The 20,436-nt window shown below is 39.1% G+C and overlaps 2 protein-coding genes across 7 annotated transcripts in view; one reads left to right on the forward strand and one right to left on the reverse strand.

The window, feature by feature from the left end:
• The window catches only part of LOC146518650 (inositol 1,4,5-trisphosphate-gated calcium channel ITPR1), a 74,605-nt gene extending 60,904 nt beyond the window's left edge, over positions 1-13,701 (reverse strand). For 4 of the 6 annotated variants that reach the window (XM_085160790.1, XM_085160789.1, XM_085160788.1 and 1 more), the window contains exons 1-4: positions 13,509-13,700; positions 12,552-12,664; positions 9,861-9,931; positions 274-383 (exon numbers count right to left, since the gene is read on the reverse strand). In XM_085160790.1, coding sequence (XP_085016916.1) covers positions 274-383; positions 9,861-9,931; positions 12,552-12,643 — 273 coding nt within the window. In that variant the 5' untranslated portion in view covers positions 12,644-12,664; positions 13,509-13,700. Of the gene's footprint in view, positions 1-273; positions 384-9,860; positions 9,932-12,551; positions 12,665-13,508 lie in introns of all 6 variants that reach the window. The other 2 variants (XM_085160787.1, XM_085160786.1) reach the window with 1 other exon arrangement.
• Positions 13,702-13,954: 253 nt separating this feature from the next.
• sumf1 (sulfatase modifying factor 1) lies at positions 13,955-20,379 on the forward strand. Its single transcript, XM_085160818.1, has 9 exons — positions 13,955-14,480; positions 15,084-15,257; positions 15,364-15,438; positions 17,271-17,353; positions 17,511-17,633; positions 17,933-18,047; positions 18,968-19,081; positions 19,175-19,234; positions 19,796-20,379. Exons 1-9 carry the CDS (start codon positions 14,184-14,186, stop codon positions 19,895-19,897), a joined length of 1,143 nt encoding a protein of 380 aa, XP_085016944.1. The 5' UTR covers positions 13,955-14,183; the 3' UTR covers positions 19,898-20,379.
• The last annotated feature ends 57 nt before the right edge of the window (positions 20,380-20,436 follow it).

Genomic DNA, 20,436 nt, shown 5'->3' on the forward strand with positions numbered 1-20,436 from the left:
TCTTATTTATAAAATACCTGCAAAACTTTTAAAAACCCACCTGAAACTGTGACACAGAGTGTACACAATCGATAGAGTGATACACTCACTATGCCGTTTTTTAATTCAGTGTCTACAAAGTCTAGACTTCATCAAGACCATTTAAACCCAAAAAGTTAAAATAACAAAAAAAAAATCGAACTCTTTCGTTAATCTTTATCTCGGGAGCTTTTGGGAACATGGGTGTTAACTGCAGTGGTCTGTAGTACCTGCTGGGAGGTTCACTTCACTTACATGCAACTTGTTAAGCAGCACTGACTCGGTGTTCCCTCCAGGTTTCGCCGCTTTCCAGAACTGCTTCTGGGCTGAGTAGCGGTTCATGGGACACAGCCTAAACAGACAGTCTGCACAGAGATAGAAATCACTAGCTTTAGCTGAAAAACTGGATCCAAAAACATGTCAGTACACACACACACACACACACACACACACACACACACACACACACACACACACACACACACACACACACACACACACACACGAAAGATAATAATAATCACTTAATCACATGATTTCCAATGACATCATGCTGGTGCACAGTCTAGAAACAGTTATTAAAAACTGATTTTAAAAATAAATATATATTTATTAAATTTACATAATTGAATTAACATTAAAACTAAAATAAAACCCAGAAAAGAAAAATAAATAGGTCACCCAGGGCTAAATCCACATATTTACCAATATGCATATGTTCATATAACTTTGAACATATGCAAAAAATTATCAGTCCAGATGGTTATAAAGAGAGAAAATGGTCACAATTTGCTCCGTCTGTTTCTGTCCACATTTGTCTTCTCCAGTCACTCCTTCACTTCTCCTCCATTTAATACAGATGTAAAATATACCTCTGAGTCCAATGTAAATAATGTGTGTAACAATTTTGACAAAGGAAGAAACAGAAGAACAGAAAAAGTAAAAAGATTCCACATGATTCTAATGTCTTTTCATTTCACAAACTGGTGGATCGTTATCCAGCCATGAAAGCTGGGTTCACTGATGTTAGTGGATATGTGACCTGCTGTAGTCAGGAGAATCCGTCCACATCAGACGCTACATAATGTTCAGTTCTCAAACCTGTTGAAATCTGAGCAAATTCTCAAAAATGGTTTTGGTTGCAGACCACACTTATTATAGCTAACAATGGTAAATTAGTTAAAAATCAAACAATGTGTACAAAATATATTCATCTACTGGGAGTAAAGCCTGGGAAGGTCGGCACTGTGTGGAAGATGGGTAACAGCCACAGCTCACCCACAAACCAACAGCGTGAACAGCAAAAACACCACAGTAAAGATTATTAATGACACTCACCTAAATACATTAGACCTTTTCGCCATTTTAAGTTATGTGCTCAAATATTAAATAACCGAAACATTTAAGCACACATTATCCTTTCAGTTCTCCAGAAAAAAAATCCATGCATGTGTGTTCCTGCACTTCAAAAACATTAATAATTTGCCTGCATGAAGATCAAAGGTCTTTGTCTGCTTCAGGGAGCAGTCATCACAGACAAGACAGCATGTGTTTGTTGTGTGTGCTTACCAGATGTATGATCATAGTAATGTATGGTTATGAGCTGTGGTTGGACTACACCACACACACACACACCTACCTATGTTTCTGTAATGTGATCCAGCAACACAACAAGTTGTGGTCACTCATAGGTTGTAACTGTAGCAACGATGATTTGCAGCTGTCATCAGGAGTCTCTGATTTTGCTGCTCATTTGCATAGATACTGCAAAAACCGGTCTGCAGGGAAACTAGTGTTTTTTTCATTTGCATGTGGATGCAGTTTTAACAGAGTTCCTCTTCTGTCCCGGGAGACTTCCTCTTTTGTAACAAGCTCTACAGCAACTACAGTTGAATCCCTCAGAGACTTCCACAGGATGAGTACTGATAAAGCATTTCGCTGCAGAGTTATAGCCGCTTTCCCTGCTGAGTTCAACTACAATTCGACAGTGACTCCTCCCTGAGAGTCCTGGCTTTCCTCTGACTTCACCTCTCATCAAACCACAGCTTTCTTTTCTAAGAGGATGAAAAGAGGAGAAAAAAGGAGCAATGTGTCCATCCTTTCTCCATTCTCTCTCTTCTTCAGCTCTAGTTGCAGTAACATGACCAAATAAGGCCGGCCAAGAAGGGGAGTGGGATGACTGAAAGAAAGAAAGGAGGGTGGAGACTCCCCAGCCCTATATTCTGTCATCTCTCCTTCTCCTTTCTGAATTCCTCCAACCATTTCACACAGAACTTGTTCCCTCGGAGTCAACGTCTCGGGCCTCCCTTAGCCCCTCCCCATTAAATATGGTTTACTTCTTGGCCCAAAACATGGTTAGAAAAACAAAGAAAAAAGGAAGTGAAAGAGAAATGAGAAAGGCCAGAAGAGAATGAAAGAATGTAAAATAGAGCACAAAGGTCAACTAAGTGGAGAAATTGAGCTTTTAGATATAATCAGTGTGCATTTATGTGTTCCACATAAATCAAAACATACAATAATGGATGTGGCTTTAACTTGTAAACATAAATGAAACAATGAATACATATTTCACACAGCCTGTTTCACATGCAGCACCCCGTGGAAAATATTTGGTGCATGTGACAGATAGATGATCAGCTAATAGACATTTACCTTGCATCACAGCCAGCTGTGAGGGGAAACGTGCTATTTAAGTGAGACAGAGGTGAGAATTTCTTCCAAGGTCACAGATTTCTTTCTTTAGCACGCAAGTACACAATTGAGCTCAGAAATAAATCTGTCTTTGATACTGGCCACCTCGTATGTACCTACAAATGCTGACCTACAATTGTTTAGCTATAAGGCGGGTACATGATAAAACAACTGAAATGGCAAAAAGCCTATCTTAAGTCATATTACAGAAATCTTAAGCCAATGCGGAAGAAGCACTGGATTTTTAATATATACATATCTTTTCATTGTTTTGTAGGACGTCTGTAACTAATAACAGTAATAACTTTGTATCGCACTTTTCAAAACAGAGTTTCAAAGTGTTTCACAATTTGATTAAAGTAACACATTAAAGATAAGTATACATATCCCAACATCATTCCTGCATACACACTTCCACATACACAAATAGATGTAAACCAAGGATGGGGAAAGGATTAAGAGAAAGCTAGCCAATAAAAGTGAGTTTGTCAGAAGTCGTTTAAAAAAGCCGACTTGATAGGCTGAGGAAATTCTGTGGCTAGTGCCCTGTGCTTGCTCACGCACAGCCACAGTGACATAGAGTAAGTTATGCATGAATGGGCTGGACATTGATCTACTGCCACTCAGTGTGCTGAAACTATAACATGTTCGTATTCACATATATATTCATAGTTATTCAAAGTCGTCTTCCTCCATCTCTCCCACACACAGTGCTGAGTGATTCTTGACTCACAGCTGAAGATGGTGTTAGATGGTGACAGTGCCTTAGAGTATAAACAGAGAACAAGTGAGCTGCGAGTGTCACACACATGCATATGTGACTTAACTTAGCAAATAGCATAAACGTTGCAAATTCGGGCATCTTTTTAAAGTAACGCCACCATCTAATGTGACAACAGTCTGAAAGTCAAAGAGAGGCAACAAACTGACTATAAGAAGACATTCACTGACAGTAAATGGGAGACGTCATGGAAAACATTTTATTTCATACATCAGACATATTGTATCAGCTGGTTAACTCAATAGAAGTATGCGACTGAAATTATTGTTGTATCTGTGCTGATTTGATTTCACTGTCAGACTGTTTTTAAAGACAAGGTTATGAGAAAGTCTTTTAGATGCCGACAAACTTCTGCAGATTAAAGAGGATCAGAAGGACAATGCTTGAAGCCGTGCAGCCAGCAACTGAAGAAACTCTAAGGGGCTGTAAAGCACACAGAGACGATTGAAAGATTTATTACAGCACAGAACTGCCACCATACAGCTTCAACATAAAGTTGTGCACTTCACTGTAGCTGAAAAAAATAATAAATTGGAAATTCAGCCTTTCACTTTATCTCCTCTGAACCGTCTGCTACCCTGTCCTAAAAGTAGCTGAACACAGTACTGGATTTTTTTTAAAAACTACGCCGAACAATTTACAAAGAAGTAGTAACATAAATAGCATTTCCTGCAGTAAATATAGAACATAGTCTAGCTAAGGAACTGGGGAAACATAATGCATTGCACGTTTTCTATTCTCTGCTAAATCTGAAACATCACCAACAATCTGGCTTGTATAAAGTGTTATTCACTGCAATTCTCTTATCCTGTTGGAGGTATTATAGAGGAAGCACTTGTAGTGCATCTGAGACAGTAAATGGATCTACTGACAACAGCTTCCCTTCATCCTTTCCTGCAAGACCTCTCATCTCAATAGGCAGGAGAGGAATTTGTGCAGTTGTTAGCAGGGGAAGGGGGACTAAAGACAGGCCCGTTTCTGGTGTTTATTGCAGATGAGCCACCCAGCGTTTTTCTGCAGTCCGTCTGTAACAGCATCAGTGGCTCGGCCTGACAACAGACAAGTGGTGGTAAGGAGCTGGCACTTCAAGTATAATTGAGTCTATTTAAATGTTTCAAGTTATTTCAGGTAAACCAAGGCATGAGTTGTGATAGGCAGGAGTTGGCAACATCTGAAGCCAGCACAAGAAGACGCTGCCCAGTGTGATGGCCTTCACATGCTACTAGTTAAGCAGTGAAAATGTCAGAGTACAACAAGCAAGCAAAAAAAAAATCACTTGTTGTTCAGAGACCTGTTTTGTTAATGGAGTCCTTTCTAGTGTTTGTTTCAGGTTTCTCATACCAGAGTTTCCTTATATAATTAACACTATTCTAGAAATAGACCAGCAATTATAAAGCACTTTTCTAGTCTCACTTCTGAAAGCACTTTAGACTACAACCCAGAATAGGTGTGGTAAAAAAGAAAAAAAAGCAATGTGCACCCACTATGTCACACATCAAACTGACAAGCATCATTTTACCATGTTCATAAACAGGCAAATAAACCAAATCTATTAAAAATTCAGAAAAAAAAAGAAATAAAAAATAGTTTGACTGAGAAATTATATTTATCAAGTATTTAATGAATATCTCTCATACAAACTATGACCATTCTGTTATTGTTATACAGTGTTTTACACATTCTCTTTACAACAAAGATAAATGCAAATGCACACTATGGGGCTTATTATAGACTTCTTTAGAGTGGTACACAAAGGTCTATTCAAAGCTACAAAGAGAAGAGTGTTATGAATACCCACAGCTCAAAACAAAATTTTAGGTCAGAGTCTCACTCACCAGATACTGTATACATGTCTCAGATTTCAGCTGTTTATTACATGAAGCGCCAAGAGGTCTGATTGGTTAATACAAGTTGAGTCAAGAGGCAGCTTTGGCTCTTAGGAGAAATAAAGGCCAGTGTGATGATGACAGTCCCAGAGTGACAAAGCTAAAGTGTGCCATGTTTACATGTAGAGAGTCCCTGTCTCTTAAATTTCTTTTGTCAAGTGCTTATATACAGTAAATAAAATGTATTGTATGTGTAGTACATTAGTTGTCATGTCAACGCACTATCATTACATGGGGGTTTTGGGTGTAAACCAAAGTATTTTATTAATTAAAGTGCTGAAAAAAAAAAAGGTCTAAAAAAAAAAAAAAAAAAAAAATGGGGTGGAACGTCAAGATTTATACTCTTGGCTCCAAATCTACAAAATGCTAACTGCCATCCATATAACCACATTGCTGACAACATTTAAATGCAATGGCAGGTGCATAAAATATAAAAGAAACAGCTGTTAAACTGATCCAAATGACTCCTAATATGTCAACAGAGTAAGTAGCTAAATACAGGCTGCCTAAGTCAGCTAGAAAGACAAGGTTTCTACAGACACTCGTTGATTGAAAGTATCTGCCAGTAGGTCAAGTTTTCACCATCAGTGATTTAGATAAGGGCTTTTACATACTTTGTCAGTCTTAAATGTGCATTTTCAGTTTCAACTCGTAGAAAAAGTGACAGTTCTGAAGGTTTTGCAGCAGCTAAAAGTGAAAGTTGCAACAGATTTTAAAGAGGAGGGCATTTTTGAATAACACAGCTTTCCTCCACATGTAGTAACTTTGATGAAAGCAACTGATCTGACTGGTTGTGCAAGAGAGCCTTAAATCACAGTGACTAGAATGAAAAACAAAGCAGTCTCTGCCTTAGATGTGTGTGGATGTCGCTCAGTGTGTGTGTGTAGCATGTGTGTAAAGGTATCTGAAATACTGTAAAGGTGAAATGCAAAGAAAAGGCTGATGTCTAAGCTTATGGACAAAGGCTTCACGAGTGGGAGTATAAATTGTGTGAAGAGTGCTCATGTTTACATTAGGAGGAAATGTTAAGCATACCTCAGCAGTGACCGTAACACAGAGTGGACATGGCTCGTCTGGCCTTATTGCTCTTATGGTGTCCACTTAGTGGGATTATCACTACACAACTGGGTCTCTTTCCAGCTGTGCAACTCCTCATAGTTTTGGGGGTGGGGGGGCAAACAATGAAGGCACGTATTTTTAAGTTTTACAATTGGTTCCCCCCCCCCCCTATGGTTGAAAAGTAAATTTTCACCACATAGCTCGTGCTTCATGCATATGTCACAGCTAAAAAATAAATGTGTCGATAATAAAATGAACGATGAACATATTCTGTGTACTTGTAGTTTCCTTTTAATCCTGGTTCACTGTCACATTGACTTAAAAGGGACACTTTCATACAACAGAGCCATTGTTAACGGTGTTTAGAAACACCGCCGCCTTTTCTTCTTTTGACATCTTAAAGTCTCTGCTGTGAAACGCTCCATTTCTTTTCTCTTTACAGTATATGCTATACCATTAATGGGACATATATTGCGTACACTACCTCTTTCCTATTTGGCTCCTTACAGAAACAGACTAGTTAAAGATGTCTCTGTGAAACCATTCACAACATTCTGAAGCCAAAAGACCAAGGGTCATTTCAAAGAGGTACTACAGGAACTGCACTTTAATGAAGCTATAAAATTTCAAACAGATTATTATGGTCAAACTTGAAATGCGCAGGCCTGAGATACCCTGACGTTTACTCCATTTTACATCGTCCAGGCTTCTTTTCATTGCATCCTACCTGCCTGTATAAGGACATGTCTGCTTATTTGCATACCTTCGCTTAGGATCCAAGAAATGTCATAGGGTTGCTATTTTAAATTTTACAGGCTCCAAGTCCATTATATCAGTGCTGTTATCACAGAGTTACTTTGTCACATTTTAAACTCTACCAGAACCAAAAGGATTATAATATTTGTACAGGTTAAGTAGTACTCTACATTTTGAGTAAACTAACCTTTAAGGAATTTGCTATGTATGGTTTTACTGGAACCTTCTCCAGGTGGCTTTGTCCACATCCATTAATAACACCTTTTTCCCCTCTAGCAGACACCCAGAATCCTCTCTCACTGACATTAAGGCCTCTTCTGATCAAGCTGACACAGTGAAGGAGTTACTAACTCCAGTTAGACACAAAAGGTCTATATTCTACTCTATATTGCAAAAAGTATTCACTAACTCATTCAATCATTGACTTAGGTGTTTCAATCACTTCCATGGCCACAGGTTTATAAAATCAAACACCTATGCATGCAGACTGCTTTTTTAAACAAATGTGAAAGAGTGGGTCACGCTCAGTAATTTCCAGAGTAGTACAATGATAGGATGCCACCTGTGCAACAAGTCCAGTCATTAAAATTTCTCGCTACTTAATATTCCACACTCAGCTGTTAGTAGTATAAACAGCCAGTGCTTGGGATAATTGCAGTCCTAAATAAAATAAAGCTTCTGCCAGTCAGAGTCCTTCTACGTGGTGCTTGTATGGTGGAACAAAATCTGACCTCTCCTTTCTGTATTCATAATTCCAGCAGTTTTGACAAGATCCAAACCACAACAGAGCCTCCATGATGTTTTACACACGACTGTAGATGATCAATGTCGTATGTCTCTCCTGACCTCCTACACATCATTAGGCCTGCCACTTCCTCTTTTGTCCTCTATTTGTCCAGTTTCATAAATGTTTTTAAGGACACGCTGTACAACAAGACAAGACATCACTTTGTTGGAACAGATATACAGTTTTATGTGTGACATACTGCATTATATTTAGTATTTTTCATGGATTGAACTGACAAAAAGTGAACAAATAATGTATTTTTGCGACAGGCCGCTAAAAAAAAAACTAAATTGTCTGTTATGTATAGACACAGCAATACTTCATCCCTTGTGCTCTATGTCTTTTTATCCTTGGTTAGTGTTAAGTGGTGTAAGAAACCAAAAGAAAAAAGGTTAGGAAGGTCACTTATATAATGAAAGACATTTAAACAAACAAGAACTCCTATCAGTAATACATACATAAACACTCACACACATAATATATAAACAGTTCATATACAAAAATAAATAATAAGTTAAATCATGTAAAACACAAACTAAAATGTGAAAAAGTAACAATCTTGGAAGTTGAAGGCCAATATTAACACTGTGCAGAAGAAAACTATGGTCAGTATCTGCCAGATTAATGAATGGAGCTGAAGTGAAATAAACTGCCAATTTCCAAAGAAAAAACATTGAAAGACGTTCGGAAAGCCTGGAGAACTATCGCTCAAGCCTGGCTTCTTGGAAACAAAACATAATGAAAGGAGGGCTGACTCAAGAATTTTGCACAGTACAGTCATTAAGACTAAAAGCAACACAATAGTTGAAATCAAGCCCAGGAGGAAAACATGTCAAACGTTGCCACTTCGTAAGTTAATAGACTTATCGGTATCACTGCTCCATTGCTAAAGAACAGGTAGCTCTGACTATAATTACACGGCTATTCAGTTTAATGAATGTGTTATTTAGAAGTTTTATGATCCCCAAGACAGTGTTTAGCCCTATTCTCACACCTGCAAATGCATCTGTATTATATACTAATGGGAAAGTAACGAACTAAAAGACAAATAAAATAATTCAAATGGATAAGTGCTCATATGTCTTATATGCTCAAAACGTACAATTCTGAAAGGCTGTAATTACTCTCTTTTGTAGGCTTTTATAGAAATGGCCGATACAATTACTTTGAATTGCCAAGGAAAACAAAGAACCAATGAAGACTACATTTCTCTTTCAAAAAACTTAAATTCAATTAAAATTAAAATCTGAATATGCGGTTGAAGCTCTACCAACGGTCTAGCTGTATTACATTTTCTTTAAGTGTCATCCAGCAGCAGCAAGCTAAAGTGCACGTTTCTTATAAATGTGTACCAGTGCCTGTGACTGCTCAGGCCTTCAATCATATTCTGTGTACAATGTTTAGCCAGCCCTCCCCGAGGGACATAAACCTCTAGCCTGAGAACTGTAGGTCACGAGTTCTACTTCCTGTATGAGAACTAATAATAGCAAATTCACCCAAAGACACAGCTGAAGGATTTTTATTTAGAAAACAGATTCTCAAGTGGGTGTTTTTTTTCAACAAATCAGCAGAAGAGATGACTCTCTCCATCTGCCTCTACCTCCACAGACCTGTGCGAGCTAACACACACACACACACACACACACACACACACACACACACACACACACACACACACACACACACACACACACACGACAAAGGCAGGCCTGTTTGAAGTCCAGGAGGCTGAGATATTGAGATATTGTGGCTGTCACCAAAGAAACACAGCATAACACATTCAGCAGCAGGTCTTACACGCTTCACAGTATAAACAGATAGCAGTTAGTGTTATGAGGAGGAGTGTCACAAGGAAGAGGGGAGATTCATTTGCTCCTCTTACCTCTGAACTTCTTTGGCGGGTTGTTGAGGTCCCCAGCATCAGGCTGGATGACGCAGCGGTCATCCACCAGGCTGTAAATATGGACACATGACATGTGTAAGCGCTGTACATATAATAAGATCATACCCCAAGTTACCATGACAAAGCTGGCAAAGCCCCGAGCATAACAACCACAGCAGCAATGAGGAATAGTTAAGTTCACGTTTAAAGTTGTTTTTTTAAACAAGACTCGAATAAATATGTAATCATTTTCTTATTCTTTTATTATAGTGAGCTGAATGCTTATGAAGTTTGGACCATTTTAACAAAAATTTAATTATCTGCAATTAGGCCATTTTGATGTTTATGATATTTTTAGAGCTCACAATGAATCAATTGGTACAAAAAATATTTAAACACTGCTTACTTTAAAAAGAAAAAGTGCCAGTTGCAACCTAATTTCAAAAACACTGCATCAGTTGAGTGTGTTTGATTAATAATTTTATAGGACAGCAATGATTGGAACAAAAGGCCAGGAGGAACAAAGGGTTCATAATACTGAGACAGTCAAACTGATCAACACCACATTTTCAGAACTACAACTCAGCATAACTGGTCAACATTTCTGCAGATGTACTAAGATTGCCATTGTTCTTGGATATCAGAGTCACTGTAATTCATCATTCCTGGGGGTTTGTGTTTAAGCTTACTGTGTGTGTGCTAAACAGAGACTCAGGCAAAAAAGTATTTCCAACAAAAGCGTGTGCAAAAACTTTACATTTGTTTCATGAATTATCTGGGATCTTTACATAGTTGCAGCATGTTTTAGCCTCCCCTTCCACAAAATAAGGAAATATTCTGGATTAAATGACCGGTGGCCAGACAGGAATTTCTGGTGGCAAATTTAGCTTTCACTGGCTTAGAATAACACTTGTCTGGACACAGGCCAAATCCCACATCCACTTTCAGCCTTCTGAAGTTGCCCAAACAGACCTCACTGTTCCATCAGCCTGCACATCTCAAGGAACAAGACCGACTACGAGGGGCGAACATACCCGTGCGTGCTAAGACTAATAACAGCAGAGTGACAAATTAAAGGAAAAACTTAGACTTTTTCACCTCTAAGGTGAGGGCATTCAATTGCTCCACTATACTGTGGAAGCTCTAATCTCCCTGACCTGACTTTGGAAGGAATACTAACTGCAAATCAACACAAAGTTGTTGCTAAAAATAACATGAATCACATGCGCTGACCTTTGCAGTTACCAGATCTAAACCTAATTTACTACGAGAATTAGCCTTTGGATCAACATGTTAGTCAGTTTTCACCAGCAGCATTGTCAAAACACCAAATGAGGGAGTATCTTTTAGAAACATGGTGTTGCGGCCCTTCAGTGGAGTCTTACTGAATCAACGCTAAGCTCTGCTGAAGTTAATCTGACATCAAAACTCCTTTCTGTATTTTATTTTATTTTTTTTTTTTGGGGGGGGGGGGGGGTCACATGAGCATGCTTTACGCAACTTCGCTTTCACAGTGGTCAGTTATTAACACAAGTTTAATAGTTACACCTCTGCACAAACAGGACGGGTGCTGCTAAATACTCAATGCACACAGCAGCATTTTCCAAAAAAAAACAAAACAGAAGAAAAAGAAAAATGTAGCCTTTCATTTGCTCATATAACCCTCTCCCCTCTGCAGCTGTTGACTTGGACTGCTATTTGAGTGAAGAAAAAGAGTTAATGTGTACAGAATTTTCTCAGTATGGTGTCTTACTTTAAGGGCAGTTGATCTGGAGAATGCTGCTGAGTTGGTGTTTATGCGTGGAGAGGATGGCTTCTGGCCAAAACCGTCATGACAATTTTCTAAATACATGTGCTAGCATGTGCGTGCGTGTGTGTGTCTATGTAGGAAGCACATGAACTCCAGAAAGGCCACAATGTCTCTATAGTGACTCAGTCTTCGCTGTAGGTCATTCCATTTTTCATGAGCCAGGAGGGGAGGTCCAGGACACTGAGCAGATAGCCCTGATACCATTACTAATGCTAAATGCCATGGTTTACCGTCTTGTGATTTCCTGATGGTTTATACCAGCAAAAAACATTAATGCAAACTTTCTCTTGTTGCTTTGTTTAGATTCAGAACAAAGGGGAGAGGTTAAAAGCAGCACAACTGAATCTTACTGCGCTTGTGATATTTCTGTCATATCCTAAGGCCAGTATTTCAAGCAGTAAGCCAGTGTAAGTAATCCCAACAGATAGACCATATCAAAAATATGCATTTTACAAGTAAGGAGAATTGATGGAGGAAAACAATACATTAATGCTGTGACTGTGTGGGAAAATGAGTGGCTTGCCAACAGTACCACCAGACCATTTATTGTCTTCTAAATCTACCCTTCCAACCCCGGCCTGCCCCAAACTTTATCTGCATGTTTTTTGCATTTGTTGCAACAAATTACATTCACTACTTAATCCCATTCTGAGACCAAATGATGACCCTGTCACTGCATGTAAGCAAACGCGTGCATACACAGGCATCGGACTAAAGGGAAGAAATGTGCTTGTTCTCGACTTTGTCATCAAAATGGTTAACAGTTGCTACTACAAGTGTGATTTCCTCCCATCCAAAAACTGCTGGCTCAGTATCATGACTGAGCAGCATTTTTTAAGAAAAGTGTGAAGTGGGCCCTCCACACAGGCACAGGGACATACCCTAGGGTGCTGATGAAACCATTGGTTGATCCCTCTGCATACAGGGAGCAGATGTCCCCAATGTGTAGGAAACTGGACATTTTGTCCGACATGTTTGGCACACAAGGGAGCACCTGTATAGGAGAAATTGGAAGAAAATATGGATATTATTAGATCATTTAATATAACATCCCTGTCATGGACACATACCATCATGCATTTATTCAGTATCCATATGCAAATTAATAGTTCCAAGTTAGAAGCAGTTTTGAGAGAGCGGGTTCCCTTGCAGGTGGAGACTACACTAACACAACTGTCAGGCTGCAAGGATTTGCATAGAGAGGAAGAGAAAATGTCTATTAGATGTTACTGTAGCCCCGCTGGTGTTGTGCTGCGCCTCACATGTTTAGGAGCTGCAGCTGCCAGCCAGGTTTATGCACCTGCAACAGGTCATGGCCACTGAAAGCTGATAGAGAGCAATGCAGGTCCCCTCCACTCAGGTTATCTGCCTGTGTGTTTTTCTTTTTTCTTTTTTTTAAGCACTGCCTCTCACTGAGGTCGATAAAGCCCCATAACAAGTTATTCTGGTGGCTTTCCGACCGCCGTCTGTTGCAAGCCCGACCAAACGATCAACGATCACACAGCAAAAGCTCGGATCTTCTTCATCTAAGCACCGAAGCGCCAGCGAAACTTGAGAAAACACATCCAGCGTTAGCATTGTAATCGCGGCTCACTATCACATTGCTTCACAGCAGCCCGAAATCATGGTCGGTGTAAGATCTACCCGTCCGTGATACAATCTTGTTGGGCTTCTCTTTAACAAAAATATTATTCACTAAAAAGCGCCACTTTTGAGCTCTGAGTTTTTTTTAACCATTTAAGGAGAACTAAATCCTTTCCCCCCCTTTCCGCTGCGAGAAGATAGACATATGAAAGGAGGATGATGACAAACTGCTCAAGTTAAGCTCTCAACTTTACCTCGGCTGTGCTCGGTTATTTAGCTTTCTCTGGGCCAGCTAAGACAACATGACTGCGGTTCTCCTCTCCTCCGGGCCGGGAGGTGACATCCAGGCGTCAGCGAGTGTAATAATCCAGTTTTTTGACAGCTCGGACACCTTTCCGCGCCTCTCAGTGCTCCCGCAGCTTGTGCTCACTGAGGCAGGCAGGCACTGGCTGGTTGAACTGCCTGGCTCACTTCCACTTCTTCTTCTCAAGCGGCCGTAGTGTTGATAGCTGGGAAATGATGTCCATCCTACCACTAAGAAAATCTGAGCTGGGTTATCACTCCTGCTACTGCGCTGCCCAGATTTATACGGCTGAGAAGAAGTCTATTTTTATGTAAAAAAAAAAAACAAAAAAAAAAACAAAACAAAACAAAACAGAAAGGTCAAAAATCTGTGTGATTTTGGGCGAATAAGTCATTGAAGTGTATTTCAGATAAGCGATTGTATTAATATCATCACAACCGGATGTAGCTGTATTTGCGAGCCGTGATCAGAATTTGCAGTGTTTTTGTGGATTAACAGAGTTTAGTTCACAGCAAACATTCACTTCGGGAAGGAAAGGGTTACGTTTTGTTACACTCTAGCCAGCTGACTGACCACGTGACTTTACGGAAGCAACAGTGTCAACATCATGCATGGACCCTGAGCTATGCCTTGGAAAAAAACCATCAAAATGTTGCGTTATTTCACCTTATTGTTCATATTTGGATGTGTGAGCAAAGTGTTGTGTCTTCAGAGTTCATGTAGCGCAGAGCAGGAACCTCCAGGCCCGGAAAGAGCGGCGGGCTGCGGCTGTGATAAGCTGACTAGAGACGCTCCAACTGTGGATCCCTTGGACAAGGATGAGGGTAAAGCAGCTTCCACAGATCCTGATCTCAAATACTCCAAAGACGCAAATGACAGGACGAATCAGGTGCAGGACAATGAGCGGGAAACACAAAGTCCGGTATGTTGCGACTCCTGTTACAGAAAAAAAAACCCGACACCGCTATTTTGTGAGAGTGTGGAGATAAGGTTATGCGTGCAAAATGTCATAAAGTAGTTACCACAGTCGAATCTAATCGTTCTTGGAACTATTAGGCCTCTGAGGTTCCCATGCATAAGCAAGGCCTTGTAGCCAATCAGCTGCAACACAGATCTGTCGATTAACATCAAAACCAAGGGTTGCAAAATTGTGTCCACATATGTGCTAATTTTAGTTGTGTGTTTAAATAAACCATAACACCATGTGCTGTAAATGTGACTTGAATGCAGAAGCAGGAAGTTTGACAGCCTAGCCTTTGTTTCCTGTAAGTTACCCTTTTAAGACTGCACATTTGTGGCACTCTGGTGTCATATTTTTTATTTCTACTATTATTTCTATTATTTATAGGTGGCTAATAACTTAGATTTTTACTAGACATATCATAGATCTTCATTGTTTTATTGTGTTCTTTATTGGTTGTTATGATCTTGTAGCTCATAAGAGTTATTAATCCTGAATCTACATTCCAGTTTGTAGCACAGTTTGTTTGCATATGTAAATAAAAAATGTACTTGTTCCTTGCAGATGGTGCAGATTTCTGGAGGGGAGTTCCTGATGGGAACAGACAACCCAGGCATCCCCCCAGACGGTGAGGGCCCCCAGAGAGTGGTGTATGTGGACTCCTTCAACATAGACATCCATGAAGTCACTAACCAACAGTTTCAGAGCTTCGTCCTTGCGACAGGATATGTGACTGAGGTGTTAAAAAATATTTAAAAATTAAACCATATTTTTTTGTGAGTGGTTTCCATTATTCTGGTGTTGGTTTTTTGCCCATAAAATCTGTGTCTTTTCTGATTTTTAGGCAGAGAAATTTGGAGACTCGTTTGTTTTCGAGGGACTTTTGAGTGAGCCAGTGAAAAGCCAAGTCACTCAAGCAGTAAGTGTACCACTGAGCAGGCGACTTACCTGTGCAGCTCACTTTTTACATGCTACATCAGTTGTAGCTTTGAAGGGAGACATGTGCAGGCTACATGTCATACTTTCGATTTCACTGCACAAAACAAGCACACAGTCAAAAACGCGCTCTACATTAGTTTGCACTTATGCAACGATCTAACAAACTATTTATAGCTTACACATAGATATCGGTAGCTTGCAGGACTAGAGGTCCAAGTTCACACACTATGTTTAGTAGACAACAGTAAATATAAAGTGTTGTAATAAATGTAACCTCATAGGCTTTCATGCTGTGTTTAGATGTCTGTAAATGTTTATGTGTAAAAAGCTTTTTTGTTCATATAAGTACATGTAGCTAAAGTTCCCAAAGGGGGTTTTTCTCTCCCACAAACAACACTGATGCTGAGCTAGGTCAAAGGTCTCATTTGAACCCCATGCTTTTCTCCTTTGAGTTCTCTATATCACATTTTCGTCATGCCCACCTTATGGCTATTATATATGCCCTCAAACAAAGGTATGAGCAGTCCACCCTTTTTTGAGCCACTTCTCTCACTCTAAAATGTCCCAGTCACAAGAAAAGCACGCCAAATTTTCTGTTGTTGGCAGCAAAAGAGGAAACACAGGAGTCTTTATGCATGCTCTGAATCTGAGGACACAGTGGATCAGCTTTATTTTTGATGTCAGGGTCCAACAGCAGATGGAAAATCCTAATGTTAGCTTGCTGCATGACGAAATGTGGCTAATTTGTTTATCAAACGCCCAGAGGCTTGATAATCCAGTTCTTCGGCATGTGAGAGTCACCTACAGGCTTGTGCTTTGCAAAAATAAAAATATCATGCCAAATAGGAAGAAGCCTCAAAGCACCTCCTTCACAGAAAGTCACCTTAAACAGTTTTTACCTGTCAGCTGTAAAAGGTTGATGGGGTACTGTCGTCACCCCGGCAGGTGCCGTGAATACACAAGTCTGTAAATGCAGTAACTTGATAAAGAAGTAATGTAGAAATTTTAAGTTGATGTTTTAGGTGTATTTACTAGGAGGCGAAGGGGTAGCACTGGCAGCTTCCAGTATTTTTTTTATTTTTCTGCACACAGGACTGAAGACTTTTACCACACTTCAGCAGCAACATAAGCCTATGAACTTTGGAGCGTGCTAAAGATAGTTTTTGTGGTTTTGGACAGAACATTTCCAAGAGATTGGTGTTTGGTGCTTCCTGATGTTTCTAGTTTTCATTGTGTGTTCATTAAATACCTACAGCTTGACAGGTTTACCTATAGAAGTCTTCTGTATGACCCTCAAACCTAGAGGCTTCCACACATTTACCCATATGGCACAATAACTTCACTAATTACTGCTAATTATTTCCCAAAGAGTCCCAGTTTGAAAGTTATACATTTGTTGCAATTTGGCAACAAAGTTCTTTATTCTAAAAGTGTGATGCTGTTATTAAAGTTACACATATTTTATTATTTACTGTTTTTTTCCATTAGTATTTCAAGTAATTATTACATTTTTATTATTATTGTGCACATGCATGTGTCTCTATAGCTGTCTGAACCTAAAATAAAGTCATAAATGTATAAATGACCACTTTAATATAATATATCTCATATATTTACATTAAACATTTCAGATATATTAAAAATTAGCAGCACAGCATCAATATTAGCATCATGACAAATGTTGTTCTTGGGAACTGTAAGCTGCTCCAGTCAAATAATATTAAAATAAATAGGGCAGCCTTTGACAGTGATCGCATTTTTATAACTGCAGCACAGTATGTTTTAACAACTGTTACTACCACTTGTTGTTAGGTGGCCGCTGCCCCTTGGTGGCTTCCAGTCAAAGGAGCCTCCTGGAGGCACCCTGAGGGCCCAGACTCCAACATCACAGACAGGTAGAAAAACTCTCTTTTACTAAAAGCTTCATAATGTTTTCAATAATACGCTCCACATTTATATAAAACACCTATCAAGCATCAAACCTTCACTCTTCTTTTATTTATGAAAAACTGATAAGAGCTCAGTAAATTACTTTAAATCTGTGTTTTTTAGGCTCCATCATCCTGTTTTGCATGTCTCGTGGATAGATGCTGTTGCCTACTGCTCCTGGGCTAACAAGAGACTCCCTACAGAAGCAGAGTGGGAGTATGCCTGCAGGGGTGGCCTGAAAGACAGGTAAGATGTTAACTAATGATCAACATCATAATCAGAAAACACATTACTGATCCATGTAGGGAAACTGCTTTGTTACAGTTGCTTAACACACAGTTTATAAGAGGGGGAATACTAACAAACCTCTAGTCTGAAATGTACATTCAAAAATGGGAATAATAACAATGTATGACCAAAGTGCACAGAAGATTTATAAGCACAAATGCAAAAGGAACTTTTCTGTGAAAGATGTTTGGAGATGTGCATTTCCTACATGAAATATGTCTCAGATTACTTTCCTGGTATACCACGCCTACATTTAGACTTTATCCATGGGGAAACAAGTTGAACCCTAAAGGACAACACTTTGCTAACCTCTGGCAGGGAGACTTCCCCACACACAACTCTGGAGAAGATGGGCATATCAAAACTTCACCGGTAAGAGACACAAGCAAGAATGAAGAAATGCCATAATTATGGGTGTGTTAAGGGATCTCATATTTCAGGTTTAGTCAGAAAAAGTTTGGCGCAGGAAAATACTAGACATAACGCATTCCAAAGCTCGATGAAGTCACAAAAGAAGCTTGCAGCCTTGAGAGATTACATAGATAACAAAAAGACAACATAAATCCAATCTTTCTTAACAGAGGCAACTTCATAGTTCCAATTCTAGTATGAATCCTGAATATCCGATTTCTGTGTGAAATCTTTAAGAGTATACGGTGTTGATGTAAAATGATATTCTAATCTGCATTATGTCACCTTGTTAGGGTAAAAGGCAGTCACTGATGTTGAAGTAATAGGGGAACTTGAGCTCAGTTAAGAAATCCCTTTAGTTGTCCAGCAGGTTTAGAGGTTTGAGTTGTGTTTCAACATTCTGCTTCCTTTGTCTACAAACTCCTTCTATACTGGGAGGAGTTAAGCAACCAAAATAAGTTTAAAGATTCTTATCTATATCAGATATTATAGTGTCATCATGTTTCCTAGAAACTACTTGGCAAAGGACTAAAATGACCCGTTTTTTGCATTTAAAACCTAAAACCTTTATTATTTATGTATTTATTCATTTTCTCACTGTGATTAAGGATATCAGTTTGTCAGCAGCACTAACAGGCCAAATAATATTGTAGCATTAGCGTGTTCTAATTACCATAATATACTGTGTGTACCATTGAAAGACACAAATATTCATGCACAATAGTTCTTCAAGCCACAGGGCTTAAATATCCTTTAGATTGATAGATTAGACTACTTTTAGAATTGGTGTAGAATTTAGAAATTAGAAATGATAATATTAACAATAATGTATGTTTAAAAACATTGCAGTAAAGTGACAGTAGTGCCCTTATACTCTATAGGTGATGTCCTTTCCTCCCAATGCTTTTGGTCTGTACGACATGGTGGGGAATGCATGGGAATGGACAGCAGATTGGTGGACTGTGCATCACACCACGGACCCGCAACGCAACCCAGTAATGACAGATTACATTCAGGCTTTTGTTATTGTCGTTGATGTTGATTTTTTTCTTTTTCTGTAATTATTCTCTACCATTGCTCTCTTTCAGACGGGGCCTCCCTCAGGCAAAGATAAAGTGAAGAAGGGAGGGTCATACATGTGCCACAGGGTATGAAAAAAATTATGTTAAACATCCAGTTTTTTAAATCTGAAATTTAAAACGTGGTTAATTATTTATTTGTTAAATATACCAAGGGCCTCACTCACTGGGATTTTGTGGGATTTTTTGGAATAAAGTGATCAGTGAAAGTAAAACGGTTCTGGCTGTTGGAGAAACCATGTTATTGTTGGAAACAATCCAGACAACTGATATTAGCATTTCTAAGAGGAAGTAGGGTAGCTCTCTGCTCTCTGTTACTCTCCACCTGTGGGATAACAAAGGGATTGATGTGTTCATTCTTTCCTTTCTGGTGCATGGGGCTTTTGATGCTAGTGACAGCCTTGTCACATGTTGACTGGCCACAGTTTTCTTCTTGTTTCACATTATAGTTACACGTGTGAGGGACCCGAGAGGTCAGTGATTGGAGACTGTGCATAAGCGGGCTGTCTACAAGATTAATATCAGTAGTCTTGACTATCAAACAGTAAAATATCACAAAGCAGTGTCTGTTATTGACATTATTCAGTTCATTCACAGTACATTTCCCCCCCTTTTCCCCCCCTTTTTCAGTCTTACTGTTACAGGTATCGCTGTGCAGCAAGAAGCCAAAATACACCGGACAGCTCAGCTTCTAATCTTGGTTTCCGCTGTGTTTCTCAGGAGAAACGATAATCTCACCTGCTTGTCTTAAACACACTTTTACTGAAGCTGCTGCCTAAACCCGTTGTTGACTATGCAGGAAGGACATGCAACCTTTTACTGTGATCTCATTGCCAAACATCTGAATATGATGGACGGTAAATCTTCTCTACTATGATATATGTTCACAGTATTCTCACTTTTATAGTTTTTCAGATGTTTTTATAAGAAATGAATGGAAAAGCTTTCTCTGGCCACCTTTGAGCACTGGTGGGAAAAATATTAATAATTCAAGTTACTGTACATTTCACTGGAACAGATTAGTGTGTTTTTTTTCTTGTTGCCATTATCAGCTAAAAGCTGGTTGTGCTGAAAGTAAATCTTAATGTACAGAAAATGACTTTGCTGTAAATTCATTGTAGAAAATTGTCCTTTTTTTGCTCAAAAGCACTGTTTCATACATTTCCATTATAAAGTTGTTGTAATAAATCAGTATTTTCCTCTTTAAAAAAAAATTGTGTTGTATTAGTTATGTACTGAAAGTAAAAGCTTTGATAAACAGCCATATTAAA

The sequence above is a fragment of the Neolamprologus multifasciatus genome, chromosome 5 (assembly GCF_963576455.1).
Source record: "Neolamprologus multifasciatus chromosome 5, fNeoMul1.2, whole genome shotgun sequence".
Classification (NCBI taxonomy): Eukaryota; Metazoa; Chordata; class Actinopteri; order Cichliformes; family Cichlidae; genus Neolamprologus; species Neolamprologus multifasciatus.